Raw genomic sequence first — 24045 nt, forward strand, 5'->3', positions numbered from 1 at the left:
TTAATTTTAGTGTATAGGAATCGCTTGTGGCTCTCCCTAATATGAAATCACGCGCACACTATTTTCTTACTTTTTTTAAATCTTCCAAACTCTATAAAAAGCCACAAAACCATAGGACTCGGACACCAAAACAAATTACTTGACATTTGTTATTGTAAGAGAAAATTGAAAGTGTTGCAATGGCTGAAAATCAGGAAGAGGTGAAACTTTTGGGAGTTGATGGAAGCCCATTTGTGTGTAGGGTAAAGATTGCTCTAAAGTTTAAGGGAATTGAATACAAATTTGTTGAAGAAAACTTGGCCAACAAAAGTGAGGATCTCCTCAAATACAACCCAGTTTATAAAAAAGTTCCAGTTTTTGTTCATAATGAAAAGCCTATCTCAGAATCCCTTGTGATTCTTGAGTACATTGATGAGGTTTGGAAACAAAATCCCATTTTGTCTTCTGATCCATACCAAAAGTCGTTGGCTCGATTTTGGGCCAAGTTCATCGACGACAAGGTAAATTTTCTATAGCTTTTGGTCATATTGTAATATTTGTCATTTTGTCTTCTTTTGATTATTTTTCTAACAAAAATTATACTAATAGATGTGGAAATTTTTGTGATTTTCAGATTGTGACTTCTTCATTCAAAGCTGTTTTTGCTGTTAACGATGAGAAAGAGCGCGAGAAGAATGTTGAAGAATCAACTGAGGCTCTAAAGATACTTGAGAATGAGCTGAAGGGAAAGTTCTTTGGAGGAGAAGAGATTAACTTTGTGGATATTGCTGCTGTCTTCATTGCTTTTTGGATCCCTTTGGTTCAAGAAATTGCAGACTTGAAATTGTTCAATGATGAAAAGTTTCCAAAGCTTTACAATTGGAGTCAAGAATTTCTCAACCATTCTGTTGTGAAGGAGAATCTGCCTCCTAGAGACCCTCTTTTCGCCTTTTTTAAATCTCGCTACGATGCCCTTCTTGCTGCTGCTTCAAAATAGGTTCAGAATTTCAAGTTTGTGAACTATTTTATTATGTGAGTTGTTTTGATGTGAGGATTTCATTTCTAAACCATGTTTTGTGATGTGCTATTTCTCCATGAGAGAAATTCAATAATGTTGTTTTCATCTTTCATATTTCAATCAATAAAGAAAATGTTAAGAACATACAGAGACATTTGATATATTGTTACATGGATTCGAGTCTATAATTTGTCAGTTTTTACCGGTTATTGTGTGCGAGTTTCAGTGCTATACTCTCTCCGTCCCGAGATATAAGTAAAAATAAGTCAAAGAAACTTGATGTATTTAGTTAAAAATCTGGATCAAATACATTCACTTTTGTTGACTAACTTTTGCTTATATTTTGGAACAGTCATATAGTATTTTTTAAAATAAAAAAATAAAATAGAAAAAAAAGTGTTCTCTCTAGTCTCCATCCAACTGGTTAAAAAATTTAATGCATTAAATATGACAGATGTGATTTTATCTACAGCTTAATTGCAATGATAAAACATCAACATCATCATAATTCATAAACCTGTTATGCATTAAAAATGGGGTTCATCGTACTGATTTGCTTATTAAAATCAGATAAGGAGAAGTTTAATTAGGAAAAAAAAAAGTAATAATTACAAATGTTTTCTCGAAGTGTCTTCAAATACTTGTGATTAAGACAATCGACGTGACATCAATACACTGATTATATTCAATTTATTTTCTAAAACTATCACCAATATTAACGTGTCAATGTTAGTGTTTAGTGTCTGTACTCCATAGATTGCAATAACATCGCCTTGAATGATCTGATATTCCAAAAAACCTACAATTGAAGCACATGAAGTATGTCCAGTGAGGCCTCCAAAACAGTCCTCCCTTCATTACCTTACTTCCATCAACATTCAGATTAATGCAATTTCCCATCTGATGTATTTCAACTGATTCATTGCTCTTTTAAGTAAAAAAAAACTGATTCATTGCTCTTTATGATAATTTCTTACATGGAAGGTAGAGATACCAAGTTATGAGTTTTATTAAAACATTATGCAGTGGCATATCTTATGTACTATTTACATTCCTTAATCTTCAAATCCACCAAATGATTGCAATAATAAAATAATAGTGGGGCCAGTTGATAGCTGGCCAAATGCTCCGCATTAGCGATGTATAGAAGGATTTGGTTTAACTAGGATTACAAACTCATTTACTTGGTTAGAACATTGATGATCATTGAATCAAGATTGGACGGTGCAAAAAGCAAACATATTTTGATTATTTTAACTCGAAAATACCGACCTTGAAATTTAGACCGTCTGATATTGATTCACCAACTACTGATATGATGACCGCGTAAATGCGTTGAATTTCAACAAATCCATCTTTTAGCCCTATTTGTAATCCATCTACACATAAAAATTAGACCATTCTCTGATTGTTTTCCAAATGTACCCGAAACAAATGTACCCCAAACAAACACATTTAGAAATAAAGGTAATTCGATTGAATCATTTGAATTTTGAATTGCTTAAAATTATAAATTATAATTAAGGTCAGATGAAATGTATATAAAGGTCATGTCTAGTGAGTATGACTATTTTATGTGAGAATGATGAGAACATTTTTCAACCTTTTAACAATGATCCTGATTAAATGCTTTATTTTATTTTTAATTTTTTTACAACAATGAGGGGTCGCTATCCCCAAAATATTAGGTAATACTATGAAATCTGGCACGCAGTGAACACAATGCTGCACAAGATGCTATAGCATATGTTGCAGCAAGACAGTCGCAGAACACAGTAAATAAATAAATAAATAAATTGCAGAATAATAAATAACACAGATAGTTGTTAACCTAGTTCAGTGCAACGTCACCTACTCCGGGGGATACCAATCCAGGAATGAATCCACTATAATAGCTCTAGTTCAAAGCCCTCACCAACACCCGGTACTTGACTTATCACCTAGACACTACTCGTGCAATCCTACCTAAGAACCTCTTAGATAATGAGACCCCGTCCCAAATTCTCTCTAACAACATATACTATGTTGCTGTCAATAATAATAATCAGGATGGAGACACTCTCCTAGAAACTAGACCACACTCTTGCTTAAAAGCTTATGAGTGAATCACACACACTAACTCCGTGCTTCAAAGCTTAGGAGTAGCTTACAATTAACAACCAAAACACAGTCCTAAACTTGCATCAAATTGACACAAGAAAGGCTGACAAAAGACACAAACTCTAAACATTAAAAACTCACACTTTGTAAAAAACACGGTTTAGAATACACATGAGTTGTAAAGGCTTGAGGCTTCACATATTTATAGTCTTCAATTGTCTTGATGTGCAAGCTAGGTCTTCAGACAAACACATCTGTAAAAATTGCGGCCAACCCTATATTATATCCAGAAATATAATTTGTTTTGTTTCATGTGTGGCCAAACAACAAAAAAAATATAAATTATTATTTTCAAAAATACAACAAGTTATATTTTTGTTTTCAATAATAATTCTCAAACCGCCTTCAGGAAAACTTGTAGAACAAGCCACGTCTTGAATAGTCGCACGTGCTTAAATATAAAAACGACTTAAATCTTCCTTTGATTTGAAAAAGAAATTCTGCGCAAAATAGAGTATCATGATGCTGTACGATGATGCTACAGCATTGCGATCCAGCATCTGGCTGGTTGGCTTTTGCAAAATTTTAGCCAATCTCAAAAACCCAACATACTATATGACTGCATTCTTCTTGACACTTTTCATAAAAAACTATATTATGATCAAGCGTACAACTAATATTAGCTGACACATCCGCACACTTATTAGTTTCACCAGATGAAACACCGCCACTTCTCACTCTAAAACCATTAACCGATAAATTCTCCCAACAATATACCAAGAGCAATTTCCTTCTTCCTATCAATTAATTCACATCCTCTTCCAAATTGTCTTCATATTAAATAATAAATGTCTTTGCACATACTAACTATCATTAACTCACATCCTCTTCCAAATTGTTGGTCTACCTGAATCAAATTCTATCAAGTTTTAAGTATATAGATTTTATGCATAAGATTTAAATCTGCAAAAATATATTTTTTAGAATTGAGTATTGGGTCTAACTCAACCCTACAAAACCAGCTTATAAGGTGAGAATGCCTCTACTTTATAAACACGTATTCAGGACATCTCACAACCGATTTGAGACTTCTTAACAATATTTAACCCTAAGCTTTAAGATAGTTTTAAATAGTGAGAATGGATATTTTTCGATCTATGTGTGCATGCATGCAGTTTTATGTCTTACATGTCATAATGTTGTAACTTATTTGTATCATTAAATGCTATATTTCTATTTTTAGGTAGCTTAACATGTGCCGTTAGGGCACAAGTTAACATAACTCTTAAAAAAAATACTCCATCTGAGATGGTATTGGGTTTCGGAGGTTATGGTGTTTCGTGTTATGTGTGGTTCGGTTCTGTGTGGTAATGGTATTGGGTTCGTTGAGGTGCTGAGATGTTGTTGTTGTGCTCTGCTTTCCTGCGAGCGCTTCTGTTTCGCCGGTTTGTTGCTGTTTTCCGGCAGGTGTGGTGGTTCGGAGCGGATCGGAAGGTTTGGTGTGATATTGGTGGTGATTCTCGTTTGGAGTGGTGGTGGTGAGGCCCGAGGTTTTGGCGTTGCGGTGGTGGTTCTGAAGGTCTTGTGGTGGTGAGCTTTGTTTCTAGGTGTTTTATGGGCTGTACGCGTGCGTGTACGTTGGGGTGGTGGTGGCTGCGACGGATCTGAGTTGGAGTGGTACGGTGGTGGATGCGATGGTTCTGTGTTGAGGGGGCATGGTAGTGTTGGTTCTGGCGCCACCGGGGTGTGGTTGATGCCGTGTGTGAGTGGCTTTCTACGATACGTGATTCTCTGACCGCTTTCAAATCTGTCGAGATTTGCTGAATTCTGTTTTGAGTCCCTATTGGTTCCCAAATCTGTTAAGATTTGCAGGTCTCTTTGTATCTATTTGGCCTATTCCACGTCGGTGCTGACAGTTCTTGAAGGCGGGTTGCGAGCCGAGACTTGTCTACCTAGGTCTTCATGCTACCGTTTAACCAATCAATTTTGGCTCGCGGAGATGCTTCTTAGATTCCGATGGGCCGATCACTTTTGATTCGAGATCGGGAGTTAGAGTCTAGTATCATCTTCGTAGGTCGAGTTGATGTCTTTTTTGGTGGTCTGGAGACTGTAGAGTGCCCTTTTGCTATGGACCTCTATTAGGTGGTGTGTTGTGGTTCCTTTTGGTGTGGGGAGGCTTGTTTTGGTGTGCCATTTAGTTTTGGTGTTTTTTGGTATTTCGAGAGGCTTGTTTCCAACTCATTGTTTTTTTCTTTTGTCCCTTATGTATCATGTTCCCTTGCTTAACATATTTTATGCCTTGTTTGAGGCTTTCTAATAAAATATGTTGTTTCAAAAAAAAAATACTCCATCTCATTTGTTTATAAACTTTTGCTGGTGTAACCCCTTACATCACTTGTCCATTATCTTGATATCTGTCTACAACATCTAGTCAACAGCGTGTAGATTGAAAATTACTACTACACTAAATTAAAGTTTCCAAACTCTATAAAACCCCACACTACCTCAAGACTCACACTTCTAACGAATTTTCTTCATAGTTGCAAAAGTCTTTCTAAAATTGAAGTGCTTAAATGGCTGCATATCAGGAAGAGGTGAAGCTTTTAGGATCTGTGAATAGCCCATTTGTGTGCAGGGTACAGATTGCTCTAAAGTTAAAGGGAATTGAATACAAATTTGTTGAAGAAAACTTGGCCAACAAAAGTGATGAACTCCTCAAGTACAACCCAGTTTATAAAAAAGTTCCAGTTTTTTTTCACAATGATAAGCCTATATCAGAGTCCCTTGTGATTCTTGAGTATATTGATGAAACATGGAAACAAAATCCCATCTTGCCTTCTGATCCATACCAAAGAGCCTTGGCTCGATTTTGGTCAAAGTTCATCGACGACAAGGTAAATACACTGACTTTTAAATTGCCAACATTTATTGTAAGGTAAATACCAAAGAGCCTTGGCTGCAATACTTGATTTTAGGCTTAATTGAACATTTGGTCCCTTACATTTATTGTAAGTTTCAAGTTGGTCCTTATGTTTTAAACCTTTAAAGTTGGTCCATCGAATGATGCAGTTATAATTGTTGTACAAACATAAGATATTTAACTTCACGGCCAAAATTGCAGTCGCGTAGTTTTCTAACTTATATTACTAATAAACTTTTGAAATGATCAGATTGTGGCTGCTTCGGTTAAAGTCATTCATACTGTTAATGATGTGAAAGAGCGCACGAAGAATGTTGAGGAATCAATTGAGGCTTTACGGATTCTTGAGAATGAGCTGAAGGACAACTTCTTTGGAGGAGAAGAAATTGGTTTTGTGGATATTGCTGCTGTCTTCATAGCTTTTTGGATTCCTTTGATTCAAGACATAACAGGGTTGCAATTTTTTACTGCTGAAAAGTTTCCAAAACTTCACAAATGGAGCCAAGAATTTCTCAACCATCCAATTGTCAAGGAAAATATTCCTCCTAGAGACACTCTTTTTGCCTACTTCAAAGCTCATTATGATAGCCTCATTGCTTCAAAATAGACTAAGAATTTCAAGTTTTTGAGCTATGATTATCTGTCATTGAGTTTTTTCTGTTAGGATTTCAGTTCAAAATCACAGTTTCTGGTTAGAGTTTTTTCCATGTGATATGATATATATCTAAGGATGCTGTTGTCAATATTTCAATTAAGTCCTGAGCTATATACTATTAAGTATTAACTATTTCTCCTCTTTAGATTATCCATTTGTTCCTGCTAGAAATGTGATGATGTCACTTACTTAGCTAGAAGTTGGTCTAGGTCTAAGTCTTAGAATATGTGATTATATGAAGAAACAGTGGTGGTTTAACTTATTAGCTTCGGACTAGCTTCGTCCGATATATATAGGCCTTCAGAATACCTGCTTTGGCGAGAAAGGCTCGTCAGTCGGGGTAGGCGAATCCCGTTAAGGGAGGAGGAGCGTGCCTCACTGGCTATTTTACCCACGATGAAAATAACTGTGGCTAAACAGCGATTTTTTTGTAGTGTGACCAAGTCCAGACCTATTCTTACAGGGTGGCCATTACCGCCCATTATCTTGCTGGATCGTGGAGCCCCCTTTCCCTCGAGCCGTACAGGCCCTTCGCCCTCTGAATAGGCTCGGGCCAAATAAAAGTGAAAGCCATGGTCCACCGGGCGGTACAAAATTTCGCCCAGTACATTTATTCCAAACAGTTTTTCCAACCTCATTTTCCCTTTTGAAATAGTTTTCCACACAAAATGGAGCTTGAGACATGTGTGTCAAACATCTTTTAGCGTCCGAACAAATAACATAATAGTCTGAATCAACTAAACTATCATTCCAAATTTACTTCTTTTATGCAAAACATACAGCAATTCAACTCCAAATATTTCTCTCAAAATATACAATGATCCATATCATCATATCAAACAGTCCTCTACAAAAGTGCATGTTTAAGGATAGTGGACCAAACTCCCTACGGCACGGTTCAGGGATAAAATTGTAAACTGGACTGCAAGTATTTAACTTTGAGATCAATACAAAGGAACTGCAGTCGGAGATGTAGGCACAAGCACAATAGGTTGAACTTTATTACTAAACATCGTTTGTTCATTGTCTGTGCTTATCCTTTCTTTATTCTTTTGAGCCGGAGTTACGGTTCTAACACTTAGTAATACAAAGATCGACACAAATGATGTATTGGGGACACATCAATCTTGCTTTGATGGTTAAAGAAACATATTACCTATAAGCATAAATAATATATCACCTGGCTATCAGTTGAACCCTTTCACAAATGTCAAAAGAAAAATACTAACATACACACAAAATTTCCAAAGTAAACTACATTAAACTGTAAATAAAATAGAATCAAATGTCTTATAAAAAAAAGATCAAATGTAAATGCAGAAATAGAGGAGTTTGCATTTTATAAAGAATAACAAAGAATCATCAATTGACATTGATCAAATAAGCAATCATTACATGACAATAGAGGAGTATGCAAATGTGTAAAGGTCAAAGAAAACAAATGCTTTACTATTTGATACGGTAGTTCCAACATTCACACTATTTAGCATAGCTGATCAAACAGTAGAAACCAAGCTTTCGACGTAGTTCATGGCAGTAAACCAAGACATTTTGTGGGAATTTCTAATTCTCTCGACTCTCATATCTCTCTTACTATAGATAATTGCCGGGCAATTTATATATTCAGCAAGTATCAGTGTATCTTCATCCTTAGAAAGGTACAATGGCCGCAATGGATAAATACTGAATCCCAACATATATGAACGACGTCGTAGATGGTTGATTTTGCAGTAGTCAATTCTAAATAATTGAGTCCAAGATTCTTGAACTCCAAACTCCTTCATAAGCCATATAACACATTGGGTTGCTTTCCAATCGTGCCAAAAACAAAGGCAGTCCGTTAGCACCCCAAGAGTTGGCGGAAATGACATCGACACCTCATCCAAACCCGAAGGAAGCAAAATTTGTGTGTATGTCTCCGTTGATAGATTAAGTGAAAAAATCACAGATTTTTTAGCATTAACAATAATATGATTCGAGATCCAACCATATTGATTAAATTCTTGCATGTATTTGGAAAGATCCAACCAGTTAATAGTACCACTCAAATGTACACCATCATTAATTTGGTGATCTTTTAATGGGAAACTTTGAATATTTTTCCAATCACTACCACCGAAACTGAAAACTCTAACCTCATCTTTACACTTTTTTGCAAGGGCTACCACCTTGTAAGTTCCTGTTGAAATATCAAAACCAAAAGTGAACTTGAAAGAGCTTCCAGCGTAAGAGTCTTTAAGAGTCCCTACTTTTAAAGATATTGTTCCAGTGGCAGGGTTCCATAAAACGAACTGGTACTCCTGGTACTCCCGCCCGTTTTTTTTGAAAAGCAAGCAAAGCAATCCGTTGTAGGAACCAATGACCTCACAGTTGTTCATTGAACCGCGGAAATGGCAAGAATCGGTGCTTGATGGGTTCTGAAGTAAACGATGCATCGGGAAGGAAACGACGCCACTCGAAGGATTGGAGACGAATATAAGTTGTGGGTTTTGTAATGACTTCTTAAGGTGTTGTTCGATGAAGCATGGATCGGAGATGATAGTGTTCCATGACTTGCTCACAGCTTTGAGTCGCATCATGGTTTTAACACTAAGCAGAAGTAGGATCTCGGTTATGAGATCGTATGTAATACATGACGGCGGCGGTATATCCATCGGAACACAAACTAACTGAACACAGATCAGTTGTGCAACAAATATTAAAATTGAAGAAGGAATTTAGAACTTGCGGCCAGACCTTTCTAATGCGATGCTATAAACACCTATTTACAAACACACATTATATATTGGGTGTGAATAGGTTAAATCTTAGACGGGCTTTTCTACAAAAAGAATCAAGAGCTTATCAAAAAAAAAAAAAAAAATCAAGATTAAGTTGTTACTATTTAATATTTATTATTTTTTTTAAAAAAAAGTGTTACTATTTGTCAATTGTACTTATCTTTTTAAATATTATCAGAGGCAGGGTGATCAGAGTGTAATTCCCTTGCATCTGATTCTGCTTCTGAACTGTTCTGGCACTTTCAGAGCTTTTGTTATGTCAGAGGATACTTATAACAGTCCTGCACACTAGATTGAAAAATTAGTACTACCAATTGTTCATTTAATACTTATTGTTATCATCAAAACTTTATAGATTAAAAATCTTGGGGCTTTAGAACCAATTTTGTTCCAACATTAATGCTCTTTGATGATGCAAACGTGGGAGGTGAGACTGATACAATTCATATTTTCTCTTAAGTATTGAATGTTATGTTACCAACTATGTCTTTATTAGTTTTTATCTTTTTCATGACTTGAACTCTGGACCTCCATCTCCTTAACCTTTAGCTCAACTAGCTTAACCAATTGAACTACCCATCCCACCCCCTTTTTGGGTAGTACTTAACTCAATATATGTTACTGTCACTTGTTTATCATTATCGATTTTAGTTATTTTTATATATTGTGCATTTATATATTTAACTTTAAATTTAATTTTTAAATAACGTATCCCGGACGTATCATATCGGAAATTTTGAAAAAATTTCAACGATATCGTATCGTATCGGTATCGTGTCACGTATCATGGCTTCATCGCCAATAAATGATGTAAGAGATCACATAATGTTTCAACAATTATAGAATATACAGTACTATGTTAGTAGGTTGAATGCCTCATACATTTATTGTAAGTTTCAAGTTGGTCCTTATGTTTTAAACCTTTAAAGTTAGTCCATCGAATGATGCAGTTATAATTGTTGTACAAACATAAGATATTTAACTTCACGGCCAAAATTGCAGCCGCGTAGTTTTCTAACTTATATTACTAATAAACTTTTGAAATGATCAGATTGTGGCTGCTTCGGTTAAAGTCATTCATACTGTTAATGATGTGAAAGAGCGCACGAAGAATGTTGAGGAATCAATTGAGGCTTTACGGATTCTTGAGAATGAGCTGAAGGACAAGTTCTTTGGAGGAGAAGAAATTGGTTTTGTGGATATTGCTGCTGTCTTCATAGCTTTTTGGATTCCTTTGATTCAAGACATAACAGGGTTGCAATTTTTTACTGCTGAAAAGTTTCCAAAACTTCACAAATGGAGCCAAGAATTTCTCAACCATCCAATTGTCAAGGAAAATATTCCTCCTAGAGACACTCTTTTTGCCTACTTCAAAGCTCATTATGATAGCCTCATTGCTTCAAAATAGACTAAGAATTTCAAGTTTTTGAGCTATGATTATCTGTCATTGAGTTTTTTCTGTTAGGATTTCAGTTCAAAATCACAGTTTCTGGTTAGAGTTCTTTCCATGTGATATGATATATATCTAAGGATGCTGTTGTCAATATTTCAATTAAGTCCTGAGCTATATACTATTAAGTATTAACTATTTCTCCTCATTAGATTATCCATTTGTTCCTGCTAGAAATGTGATGATGTCACTTAATTAGCTAGAAGTTGGTCTAGGTCTAAGTCTTAGAATATGTGATTATATGAAGAAACAGTGGGGGTTTAACTTATTAGATTCGGACTAACTTCGTTCGATATATATAGGCCTTCAGAATACCTGCTTTGGCGAGAAAGGCTCGTCAGTCGGGGTAGGCGAATCCCGTTAAGGGCGGCGGAGCGTGCCTTGCTGGTTATTTTACCCACGATGAAAATAACCGTGGCTAAACAGCGATTTTTTTGTAGTGTGACCAAGTCCAGACCTATTCTTACGGGGTGGCCATTACCGCCCATCATCTTGCTGGATTGTGGAGCCCCCTCTCCTTTGAGCCGTACAGGCCATTCGCCCTCTGAATGGGCTCGGGCCAAATAAAAGTGAAAGCCATGGTCCACCGGGTGGTACAAAATTTCGCCCAGTACACTATTCCACGAAATGCATAATTTTCCAACCTCATTTTCCCTTTTGAAATAGTTTTCCACACAAAATGGAGCTTGAGACATGTTTGTCAAACATCTTTTAGCATCCGAACAAATAACATAATAGTCTGAATCAACTAAACTATCATTCCAAATTTACTTCTTTTATGCAAAACATACAGCAATTCAACTCCAAATATTTCTCTCAAAATATACAATGATCCATATCATCATATCAAACAGTCCTCTACAAAAGTGCAAGTTTAAGGACAGTGGACCAAACTCCCTGCGGCACGGTTCAGGGATAAAATTGTAAACTGGACTGCAAGTATTTAACTTTGAGATCAATACAAAGGAACTGCAGTCAGAGATGTAGGCACAATAGGTTGAACTTTATTACTAAACATCGTTTGTTCATTGTCTGGCTTATCCTTTCTTTATTCTTTTGAGCCGGAGTTACGGTTCTAACACTTAGTAATACAAAGATCGACACAAATGATGTATTGGGGACACATCAATCTTGCTTTGATGGTTAAAGAAACATATTACCTATAAGCATAAATAATATATCACCTGGCTATCAGTTGAACCCTTTCAGAATAACAAAAATATAACAATTGCAGTTTGATTTATTGACAATTTTGAACTCTTCCCGATTTTCTTGTCCAAGTTAGAGGATTATTATACTAATTGAAAAATAAGTAATCAATATACAGCAAGATATTTATATATATGTTTGAATCATGGAATGACATTGCTCTCATCCAGAGATTAACTGATTAAAGATTACATATCTAACAAGAAACCAATAAACATGGAATTAAGGTTTCGGGTGGAGAAGTGACGTCTCCTTTTCTTGTAATCCTGGAACATTTGACCCAATGTTTCTCTCGAGCTCCCCCGAACTTCACAACAAAATGTTCAGTATACAACTAAGTTTGAGTTTGTGTCCACAAATGCCAAAAGAAAAATACTAACATACACACAAAATTTCCAAAGTAAACTACATTAAACTGTAAATAAAATAGAATCAAATGTCTTATAAAAAAAAGATCAAATGTAAATGCAGAAATAGAGGAGTTTGCATTTTATAAAGAATAACAAAGAATCATCAATTGACATTGATCAAACAAGCAATCATTACATGACAATAGAGGAGTATGCAAATGTGTAAAGGTCAAAGAAAACAAATGCTTTAGTATTTGATACGGTAGTTCCAGCATTCACACTATTTAGCACATTCAGTAGCTGATCAAACAGTAGAAACCAAGCTTTCGACGTAGTTCATGGCAGTAAACCAATACATTTTGTGGGAATTTCTAATTCTCTCGACTCTCATATCTCTCTTACTATAGATAATTGCCAGGTCATTTATATATTCAGCAAATATCAGTGTATCTTCATCCTTAGAAAGGTACAATGGCCGCAATGGACAAATACTGAATCCCAACAAATATGGATGATGATGGTTGATTTTGCAGTAGTCCATTCTAAATAATTGAGTCCAAGATTCTTGAACTCCAAACTCCTTCATAAGCCATATAACACATTGGGTTGGTTTCCAATCGTGCAAAAAACAAAGGCAGTCCGTTAGCACCCCAAGAGTTGGCGGAAAGGACATCGACACCTCATCCAAACCCGAAGGAAGCAAAATTTGTGTGTATGTCTCCGTTGATAGATTAAGTGAAAAAATCACAGATTGTTTAGCATTAACAATAATATGATTCGAGATCCAACCATATTGATTAAATTGTTGCATGTATTTGGAAAGAGCCAACCAGTTAATAGTACCACTCAAATGTACACCATCATTAATTTCGTGATCTTTTATAGGGAAACTTTGAATATTTTTCCAATCACTACCACCGAAACTGAAAACTCTAACCTCAAGTTCTTTACACTTTTTTGCAAGGGCTACCACCTTGTAAGTTCCGGTTGAAATATCACAACCAAAAGTGAACTTGAAAGGGCTTCCAGCGGAAGAGTCTTTAAGAGTCCCTACTTTTAAAGATATTGTTCCAGTGGCAGGGTTCCATAAAACGAACTGGTACTCCTGGTACTCCCACCCGTTTTCTTTGAAAAGCAAGCAAAGCAATCCGTTGTAGGAACCAATGACCTGACAGTTGTTCATTGAACCGCGGAAAAGGCAAGAATCGGTGCTGGATGGGTTCTGAAGTAAACGATGCATCGGGAAGGAAAGGCAAGAATCGGTGCTGGATGGGTTCTGAAGTAAACGATCCATCGGGAAGGAAACGACGCCACTCGAAGGATCGGAGATTAATATAAGCTGTGGGTTTTGTAATGACTTCTTAAGGTGTTGTTCGATGAAGGTTGGATCGGAGATGAGAGTGTTCCATGACTTGCTCACAGATTTGAGTCGCATCATGGTTTTAACACTAAGCAGAAGTAGGATCTCGGTTATGAGATCGTATGTAATACATGACGGCGGCGGTATATCCATCGGAACACAAACCAACTGAACACAGATCAGTTGTGCAACAAATATTAAAATTGAAGAATGAATTTAGAACTTGCTACAAAAAACTATAGAACTTGCGGCCAAACCTTTCTAATGCGATGCTATTGTTATGCTATAAACACCTATTTACAAACACACATTATATATATTGGGTGTGAATAGGTTAATCTTAGACGGGCTTTTCTACAAAAAGAATCAAGAGCTTATAAAAAAAAAAAAAATCAAGATTAAGTTGTTACTATTTATTATATGTTTTTTTTTGGTTACATTTATTATATGTTTTTAAAAAAAGTGTTACTATTTGTCAAGTGTACTTATCTTTTTAAATACTTAACTAAGCATAAATTAACAATTAAATATCAAAAGTAAAATAATGAGGTTAATCTTAGATGGGCTTTTCTACAAAAAGAATCAAGATTAAGTTGTTTCTATTTATTTATTTTTTTTTTTTAAAAAAGTGTTACTATTTGTCAACTGTACTTATCTTTTTAAATACTTAACTAAGCATAAATTAACAACGAAATATCAAATTAAATACCAAAAGTATAATGAGGTTGCAGCTTGTAAAATAATTTGTGACCACCTACAAAAAGAATCAAGAGCCTATAAAAAAAAATAAAAAAATCAAGAGCTTATAAAAAAAAAAATCAAGATTAAGTTGTTACTATTTATTATTATTTTTTTAAAAAAGTGTTACTATTTGTCAAGTGTACTTATCTTTTTAAATACTTAACTAAGCATAAATTAACAATGAAATATCAAGAGCTTATAAAAAAAAAAACAAAAAATCAAGATTAAGTTGTTACTATTTATTATTTTTTTATTTTTAAAAAGTGTTACAATTTGTCAAGTGTACTTATCTTTTTAAATACTTAACTAAGCATAAATTAACAATGAAATATCAAGAGCTTATCAAAAAAAAAAAAAACAAAAAATCAAGATTAAGTTGTTACTATTTATTATTTTTTTATTTTTAAAAAGTGTTACTATTTGTCAAGTGTACTTATCTTTTTAAATACTTAACTAAGCATAAATTAACAATGAAATATCAAGAGCTTATAAAAAAAAAAAAAACAAAAAATCAAGATTAAGTTGTTACTATTTATTATTTTTTTATTTTTAAAAAGTGTTACTATTTGTCAAGTGTACTTATCTTTTTAAATACTTAACTAAGCATAAATTAACAATGAAATATCAAGAGCTTATCAAAAAAAAAAACAAAAAATCAAGATTAAGTTGTTACTATTTATTATTTTTTTATTTTTAAAAAGTGTTACTATTTTTCAAGTGTACTTATCTTTTTAAATACTTAACTAAGCATAAATTAACAATGAAATATCAAGAGCTTATAAAAAAAAAAACAAAAAATCAAGATTAAGTTGTTACTATTTATTATTTTTTTATTTTTAAAAAGTGTTACTATTTGTCAAGTGTACTTATCTTTTTAAATACTTAACTAAGCATAAATTAACAATGAAATATCAAGAGCTTATAAAAAAAAAAACAAAAAATCAAGATTAAGTTGTTACTATTTATTATTTTTTTATTTTTAAAAAGTGTTACTATTTGTCAAGTGTACTTATCTTTTTAAATACTTAACTAAGCATAAATTAACAATGAAATATCAAGAGCTTATCAAAAAAAAAAAAAACAAAAAATCAAGATTAAGTTGTTACTATTTATTATTTTTTTATTTTTAAAAAGTGTTACTATTTGTCAAGTGTACTTATCTTTTTAAATACTTAACTAAGCATAAATTAACAATGAAATATCAAGAGCTTATAAAAAAAAAAAAACAAAAAATCAAGATTAAGTTGTTACTATTTATTATTTTTTTATTTTTAAAAAGTGTTACTATTTGTCAAGTGTACTTATCTTTTTAAATACTTAACTAAGCATAAATTAACAATGAAATATCAAGAGCTTATCAAAAAAAAAAACAAAAAATCAAGATTAAGTTGTTACTATTTATTATTTTTTTATTTTTAAAAAGTGTTACTATTTTTCAAGTGTACTTATCTTTTTAAATACTTAACTAAGCATAAATTAACAATGAAATATCAAGAGCTTATAAAAAAAAAAACAAAAAATCAAGATTAAGTTGTTACTATTTATTATTTTTTTATTTTTAAAAAGTGTTACTATTTGTCAAGTGTACTTATCTTTTTAAATACTTAACTAAGCATAAATTAACAATGAAATATCAAGAGCTTATAAAAAAAAAAACAAAAAATCAAGATTAAGTTGTTACTATTTATTATTTTTTTATTTTTAAAAAGTGTTACTATTTGTCAAGTGTACTTATCTTTTTAAATACTTAACTAAGCATAAATTAACAATGAAATATCAAGAGCTTATCAAAAAAAAAAAAAAAATCAAGATTAAGTTGTTACTATTTATTATTTTTTTATTTTTAAAAAGTGTTACTATTTGTCAAGTGTACTTATCTTTTTAAATACTTAACTAAGCATAAATTAACAATGAAATATCAAGAGCTTATAAAAAAAAAAACAAAAAATCAAGATTAAGTTGTTACTATTTATTATTTTTTTATTTTTAAAGTGTTACTATTTGTCAAGTGTACTTATCTTTTTAAATACTTAACTAAGCATAAATTAACAATGAAATATCAAGAGCTTATCAAAAAAAAAAAACAAAAAATCAAGATTAAGTTGTTACTATTTATTATTTTTTTATTTTTAAAAAGTGTTACTATTTGTCAAGTGTACTTATCTTTTTAAATACTTAACTAAGCATAAATTAACAATGAAATATCAAGAGCTTATAAAAAAAAAAACAAAAAATCAAGATTAAGTTGTTACTATTTCTTATTTTTTTATTTTTAAAAAGTATTACTATTTGTCAAGTGTACTTATCTTTTTAAATACTTAACTAAGCATAAATTAACAATGAAATATCAAATTAAATATCAAAAGTAAAATAATTTGTGTCCACCTAAATTCAAAAGTTCAAGACATATAATAAAATGACTATTTTGCATATCAAGACATAAAAATTCAGGAATTATTCTTTCAACCATATTATTGTGTTACAAAATGGAATGGGGGAATCATATAGTATATTCCATTTGAAACGAAATTAAAACACTCAAAAACTCAACAAAAACAAGTACTTAAACAAATTTCATTACAAGTTCAAACAAATTCTCACTCTATTTTGATGGAGCAGCAAGGCTTGCAGCGCGAGCTTTAAAATACGCAAATTGTTGTTCTTTTGAAGGCATAGTTTCTTTGACGACTGGATGGTTGTAAAAATCTTGACTCCATTTGTGTAGCTTGTGAAATGTATCACTTGTAAATAACTGCTTCTCTGCCACTTCTTGAAATAAAGGTATGAAAAGAGCAGCAATATCCACAAAGCCAATCTTGTCTCCTCCAAAAAACTTATCCTTCAACTCATTCTCAAGAAACTGTAAAGCCTCGTATAATTCTTCAATAGCCTTCTCGCGTTCTTTCTCATCAGGAATAATGATAGAAATTTAGCAAGTGTACTAAATAGTCGTCAAGTAGTATAATAAAATCGTTCTTTCCGCAGGGATTGTTGTAAATCAATTGTAAATTGAAGACATACTCATGTAAATTGACATAAATTGTAAAAGGGGGTTCTTGTTTGGTTTCAAGTTCAAATTTTTAAACTTTGGAATTGCTTTGGTGTTTAGATTGATGTAAGAAAAGCGATTGGTCCTTTTTGGGTCATCTAATTACTATTTCTCTTGGTAACGCCATGTATGATAACGAATTATTCAAATTAGTTTCATGATTTGATTAAAACACAATTGATTATGCCCAATGTCTTGGTAACATAATCCTCTCTCATGATCATCAATCCCTAATTTCTTAGTAAGACCTATGATCATGTGAGGAAGAAAAACTTTAATCTTTTAATCTCAATTAACAATCCAAAATTTCTTAAGTGAAAATTAATTGATCAATCGTTCCTAGATCGATGATTTATTCCTATCGTCATAGTAAAACAAATCATTGCAATCATCATATAAGTCGCGAATTCATACAAAGCATTAAGCACAAAGAACAATCAATAGAAACTAACTTCGTAATTCATTAATCATATCATATGACAATCACATAGTTCAAGATCAAAAGTAATTAGAATCACCTAAGGACCAATCATATGAGAATTTAGCTAGACATTGCAAATTCAGAAATTACATCAATTAAAATGAAAGAAAGCATAATTACAAGAAGAATCTTGATGTGTTTCCACACTTGAATCCTTGCTTGGTCGCTCTTGATCCTCCAAAATCGCTCCAAATGCTGTTCTCCGTGTCAAAAATTCGATAATGATCCAGATCTGATGTTTCCTTTTTATAAAAATGATCAAAAGTAACGTTTTCCGCCTGAGGCACAGAATTTCCGCCCCAGGCGTAAGAAGTTACGTTTCAGGCACAAGAATTTCGCCTGAAACGGCAAAACAGAAAGCAATCTTGGTTCTTCAGTAATATTTCCGCCCCAGGCGCAAAGAATTCCGCCCCAGGCGTAAAAATGCTATAAAATCCACCAATTTTCATTTGCCATCTTTCTTCGCATGTAGCTTCAAACCAATGTCTTCTTCTTCATGATTTAGGTCAAAAACCTCTAAAAACACTTGAAAATGGTCTTTATTTCCATGTAATGACTAACGTCATCACAACCCCAAACTTGAACTTTTCCTTGTCCTCAAGGAATATCTCAATCTCTAGGAAAACAAAACACTACCTCAATCCATCTGGCTAAACAAACTCAAACTCAATCAAGTTAGACGTAATTTGCATAACATTTCAATGATCAATTTCGTCATGATTCAAATACACACAGCTTCAAATTTAAGCAAAACAAAGAGCATCAAACAAAGATTGACCATACTTAATCTCTTCACACCCTCACCGACTCTCCTGTTTAAGGGTAATATAATCACTCAATCAACACATCATAACTAGACTACTATAAATTTGCAGACATTCTCAAAAATCAATCACCATGTCATGAGCACACACATTAGAGGACTTTTAAAGGTTATAACGTGGCCTGGTTAAAAGGTGGATGGTGGCTTTTCTGGTAAGTGAGTAAAAAAACTTGAAGTCAGATACCACTGAATTGAATAGATACAACACCCCACCCTACTTTGTAAGAATTGATACTAGAGAACAATTTTCTTTCACAAATTTTTCTTTCAAAGAATTCCTTTTTGTTTTCAAGAAGATCACCATGATTATATATATTTTTTTTATTTTTCTTCTCTTTTTTTTTCGATACTTCTTTTCTTGGTGAACTTCTTTTCTTTCATAAATTTTTTAGTTCTCTAGTATACCCCACCCCAAACTTAAGTTGTTGCTAATTCCAAAAGCAACCCCAAACTTAGTGACATGCATTGTGCAAAAACACTAAAGGTATCTAATTCTCCAAGAAAATCATTTTTTTTTTTTTTATTATTTTGATAACTTGGGTCAGATAACAAACAAACATTTTTCTTTAAGCTCAAAAGGGGTTAAACAACGGATAAGCAATGATAAGGGTGGCTAGAACAGGCTCAAGGTACCAAACAACTTGCCTCGTGTGTACATCACAACAATAAATCAATTAAAGAGAACATGCGCAAATTCTAGAGACATAGCTAAGTGTAGAATTCTCATAATCATCAAAAGAAATCAGTGTTTGGGCTCAAGATCTCACAGTTTTTGGCTGAATTAAACTATGGTCAATATTTGTGAGAGTCCCTAAGCCTTGCCTAAATCATCACTATGATGCATCCGAAACAATCAAAAACATCACAAATTCATATCACACATTTGGTCAACAATTTTGAATCTAAGATGATAGCCAAACAAATTTCAATAGTGTGAGGTTTTCAAAAAGACTAAGACATTCAAAGAAATCAAAACGACTAGCTCAAGTACTTATTATAGACCAACATCAAGCATGCAACAAATTAACAAAAGAATCATAATACACAGGCCAAAAAGAATTTATAGAGGAGAAGGACAGTAAAGGTGAATGGCACAAAACCTCAATCCTGCTCAGGCATGTTATGATCATGATCAAAACGAGGCAGATTTCCAGGAAATTGCATTGATGAAGACCCTCCTTCATCTGGAAGGCCAGCTGCCCTCCTTTGGCGAATGTAGGTAGCACGGTTCATTTCATGTGTAGCGCCATGCTCCTAACTCTTTGATTGTGAGCTTCATCAAAATCATGCATTGTTGGATATCTCGGATAGAAATATGCCGGGACTTGCTCTCGGTAACGCATGGATTCTTGCCATAAGGCGGATGAAGTGTCATAGTGGTCCGCCATATCAATGCCCTGTTGAGTGCTCATGTCCATCTTCCACACCATATCCGCAAGAACATTCACATCAAATTGCGGAGCTGCAAAACCCTCCATTTCCGGAGCCTGTGGCATGTCATGGTGCATCACATTTTCAACATTCTCCTCCCTTTCTTCACCTCCTCCCTCAACCGTGTAATCCATCACATCATCCACGTCAGCAAATGGAATGAATGTCTTCCCGAAAGTTTTCCTTCGCACATCTCTCACAAAAGCCGTAGTGACTTTTCTAGGTTCTTCTATTTGATCATCATCAAAAACAGCAACATTTTGATCAAGACACGGTTTTGTGATCAAACAGAGATGTGTCAGACTATATGAACCGGGGTCTTTCTGGATAATTGCAGACAAATCATCACTCAGAATTGTGCCCAAATCTATGTCTTCACCTAGCAAGATAGCTTGAAGTGCTAGCCCTACATCCATAGGAATCTCAGAATTGTTCCCACTTGGCTCCACGTTGTTTATCCAAAATTCAGCCCAAATCCGTGGAATATCCAACAAATGAGCGGTTTTAAACCGCTGGGGTGGGAGCTGTCTAGATGGTCTCACCCATACACTTCCGGGTGCAGTCAGCTGAGATTTTAAAGCCTCACGTTTATCTGATGCCATGATTGCCCTATTCTCACGTCGATGTTTCAGAACACAGAATTCAGGAACATTAAAATGAAATATCCTATTTATAGCTTCCGGGGAGTAGTCTACATCTACCCCGCGTACTTTAGCAATCCGTGGCGACAAATTTTTCACTCGCCATGCATTACTCAAAAATTCTAATGCTAAAGTACGATTTCCAGACCGAAGACAGAAATTAAATTCATACCAATGCCGGTTGCGAAATTCTGCTTCAATTATGGGATATGCTAACACTTCATCCGTGAGACGCTTTTCAGGTTTGAAGTCCTTACTTTTGAGAGTCTGGTACCGATTGAAGGCCGTTGGACGAACAAAACGTGACCGAGGAATTTCAGTCACAACCGGCGTTGGAGGAGGTGGTGATTGCTCTCTAGGCGGTGATGGTGGAGGAGAAGGTGAAGGTGACGGTGTAGGAGTTCGGGCCACTCTCTTTTTCTTCACCACCTTTGACCTTGATTTTGAAGACCCAACTTCAACTTCTTTGCCTTTTGAGGATTTTTTGAATATGTTCTTCATGGTGAGAAAGGTAAAGATTGAGAAAGGTAATGGTTTATGGGTGATTGATGAAAAAGATGAAGATTTATGGTGGTTTTGGATGAATTTTCGTGTAGGGTTTTTAAGGGTTTTTGATTTTGGGTTTTGGAAAAATTTGAAGAATTGGTTGTTGTTGATGATGGGTTTTGAAGAATAGAGTTGGATGGAAGAAATTTTCGTGGGTTTGGTGTTATGGGTGTGAGAGAGGTTGTTGTTTTAATGGGGTTTTGAAGGATTTGGGAGGTTTAGGTTCAAAAGGGGTTTGAGATTTGAGGATGAAATTGGTGAAAGAGAATGGGTGAATTTGTTGTGGTTGTTGTTTTAATGAAGGATTTGTGTTGGGTTTGAAGGTTTGGATGGTTGTTAATGGAGGATTTGTGTGAGGAAGGATAAGGTTTGTTGAAGAAGATGAAGTTTGAGAGAAAGAATGAGGGTTTCACATTTGTTTACGCCTAAAACGTGATTCTTCCGCCTAGAACGTGAGCTTTTACGCCCCAAACGGCAAAACAGAGAGCAATGTTTTTTCTTCAAACTTTTCCGCCCCAAACGGCACTTTTTACGCCCCAAACGGCAAAAACAGAGCAACCAACATTTTGCAGAATTTTTTTACGCCCCAGGCTCCATTTTTTACGCCCCAAACGGCAAAACAGAGAGCACATGAATTTTCTTCAAAATTTTTACGCCTTAGGCTCCATTTTTTCCGCCCCAAACGTAATTTCCTGGTTGTACACTTTTCACACTCCTCTTTTTTTCAATTTGACCTGCAAAACACAAAAAATCAAAAGAAAAACTATTACGGTTAAATAAAACCTTGGGTTGCCTCCCAAGCAGCGCTACTTTTAGCGTCATTAGCTTGACGGTCTCGAAACCTCAAGGGTCTTTGAAAAGTACTGCCACCTTGTGGCGATTAAAATCTCCTCCCTTATAAAACTTGAGTCTTTGTCCATTTACTTTGAAAGATTTCTCCTCCTCTCCTGGTGTAAAAATTTCCACAGCCCCGTGTGGAAAAACTTCCTTAATGACAAACGGACCAGACCACCGAGACATCAGCTTACCCGGGAATAACCTTAAACGAGAATTGAACAACAAGACTTGCTGTCCTTTCTTAAACTCCTTTCTTACCAACCCTTTATCATGATACTTCTTTGTCCTTGCTTTAAAAATCACGGCATTTTCATATGCTTGCATCCGCCATTCTTCAAGTTCGTTCAGCTTAAGCAATCTTTTCTCACCCGCAAGACCTGCATCAAAATTTAAAAATTTCACAGCCCAATATGCCTTGTGTTCTAGCTCAACCGGTAGGTGTCATGATTTGCCATAAACTAGTTGGTACGGAGAGAACCCCAAGTGTGTCTTGAACGCGGTTCTATAAGCCCAAAGTGTATCATTAAGCTTCATTGACCAGTCTTTCCTTGAAGTAGAAACTGTTTTCTCCAGAATTTGTTTCAATTGCCGGTTAGATACTTCAACTTGTCCACTTGTCTGAGGATGGTATGGAGTGGCCACCTTGTGCTTGACGTTGTATTTCTCCAAGACATTCTCCAAGTATTTGTTACAAAAATGTTTACCTCCATCACTAATGAGAATTCTAGGAACCCCAAACCGAGTAAAAATATTTTCTTTAAGGAACTTCACCACGGTATGAGAATCATTCGCTTGGCAAGGAATAGCTTCCACCCATTTTGTAACATAATCTACACACACCAATATATGAAGATTAGACCGTGAAGATGAGAAAGGTCCCATGAAATCAATCCCCCAACAATCAAAAGGTTCTACTTCGAGCATTTGGTTTAGAGGCATCTCATCCCGCTTTGAAACATTGCCGGTCCTCTGGCAATTATCACATCTTCTAGCAAACTCTACACAATCTGCAAACAGTGTCGGCCAAAAGAAACCACTTTGAAGCACCTTTGCTGCTGTTCGTGGACCACTGTGATGACCACCATATGGAGAACTGTGGCAATGCCACATTATGCTTTGCGCCTCTTCTTCATCAACACATCTACGGATCAAGCCATCTTGCCCCACCTTAAATAGGTATGGATCATCCCAAAAATAGAAGTTAGCATCTCTAAAGAATTTCTTCTTTTGTTGATAAGAATAGTCCTCCGGAATTTCATTTCCTGCTTTGAAATTAGCCATGTCAGCAAACCAAGGCCTTTTAGAAACCATCATCAATTTTTCATCCGGGAACTCTTCATTAATGCACTTCTCTTTTGTGGTCACCATTGGATTTTCTAACCTTGACAAATGGTCCGCGACCACATTCTCCACACCTTTCTTGTCTTTTATCTCCAAATCAAATTCCTGCAAAAGTAGTACCCACCTCAAGAGTCTAGGCTTTGAGTCGCCTTTTGTGAGGAGGTACTTAAGTGCCGAGTGATCTGAAAAAACAACAACTTTCGATCCAATCAGATAAGAGCGAAATTTTTCCAAAGCAAATACTATTGCAAGCAACTCTTTTTCAGTAGTTGTGTAATTGATTTGGTTTTCATTCAAAACCTTGCTTGCATAATATATAGCATGGAAAAATTTC

The 24045-nt window shown here is 34.6% G+C and overlaps 3 protein-coding genes and 1 pseudogene across 3 annotated transcripts; 1 reads left to right on the forward strand and 3 right to left on the reverse strand.

The window, feature by feature from the left end:
- The first annotated feature begins 45 nt into the window (after positions 1-45).
- LOC123888455 lies at positions 46-10958 on the forward strand (annotated as a pseudogene).
- Positions 6555-9387, reverse strand: LOC123888454 (F-box protein CPR1-like). Its single transcript, XM_045937519.1, has one exon. It carries the CDS (start codon positions 9324-9326, stop codon positions 8169-8171), a length of 1158 nt encoding a protein of 385 aa, XP_045793475.1. The 5' UTR covers positions 9327-9387; the 3' UTR covers positions 6555-8168.
- Positions 10959-12667: 1709 nt separating the features above from the next.
- On the reverse strand, positions 12668-13974 carry LOC123888456 (F-box/kelch-repeat protein At3g23880-like). The gene has a single exon (XM_045937520.1). The coding sequence runs from the start codon at positions 13972-13974 to the stop codon at positions 12766-12768; it is 1209 nt and encodes a 402-aa protein (XP_045793476.1). The 3' UTR covers positions 12668-12765.
- A 3190-nt stretch (positions 13975-17164) lies between these two features.
- Positions 17165-20148, reverse strand: LOC123891996 (probable glutathione S-transferase). The gene is made up of 2 exons (XM_045941855.1): positions 20055-20148; positions 17165-17463 (listed from the first exon to the last, which is right to left on the reverse strand). The coding sequence occupies exons 1-2, from the start codon at positions 20146-20148 to the stop codon at positions 17165-17167; spliced, it is 393 nt and encodes a 130-aa protein (XP_045797811.1).
- Between the last annotated feature and the right edge of the window lie 3897 nt (positions 20149-24045).

This window comes from Trifolium pratense, linkage group LG6, assembly GCF_020283565.1.
Source record: "Trifolium pratense cultivar HEN17-A07 linkage group LG6, ARS_RC_1.1, whole genome shotgun sequence".
NCBI lineage: Eukaryota > Viridiplantae > Streptophyta > Magnoliopsida > Fabales > Fabaceae > Trifolium > Trifolium pratense.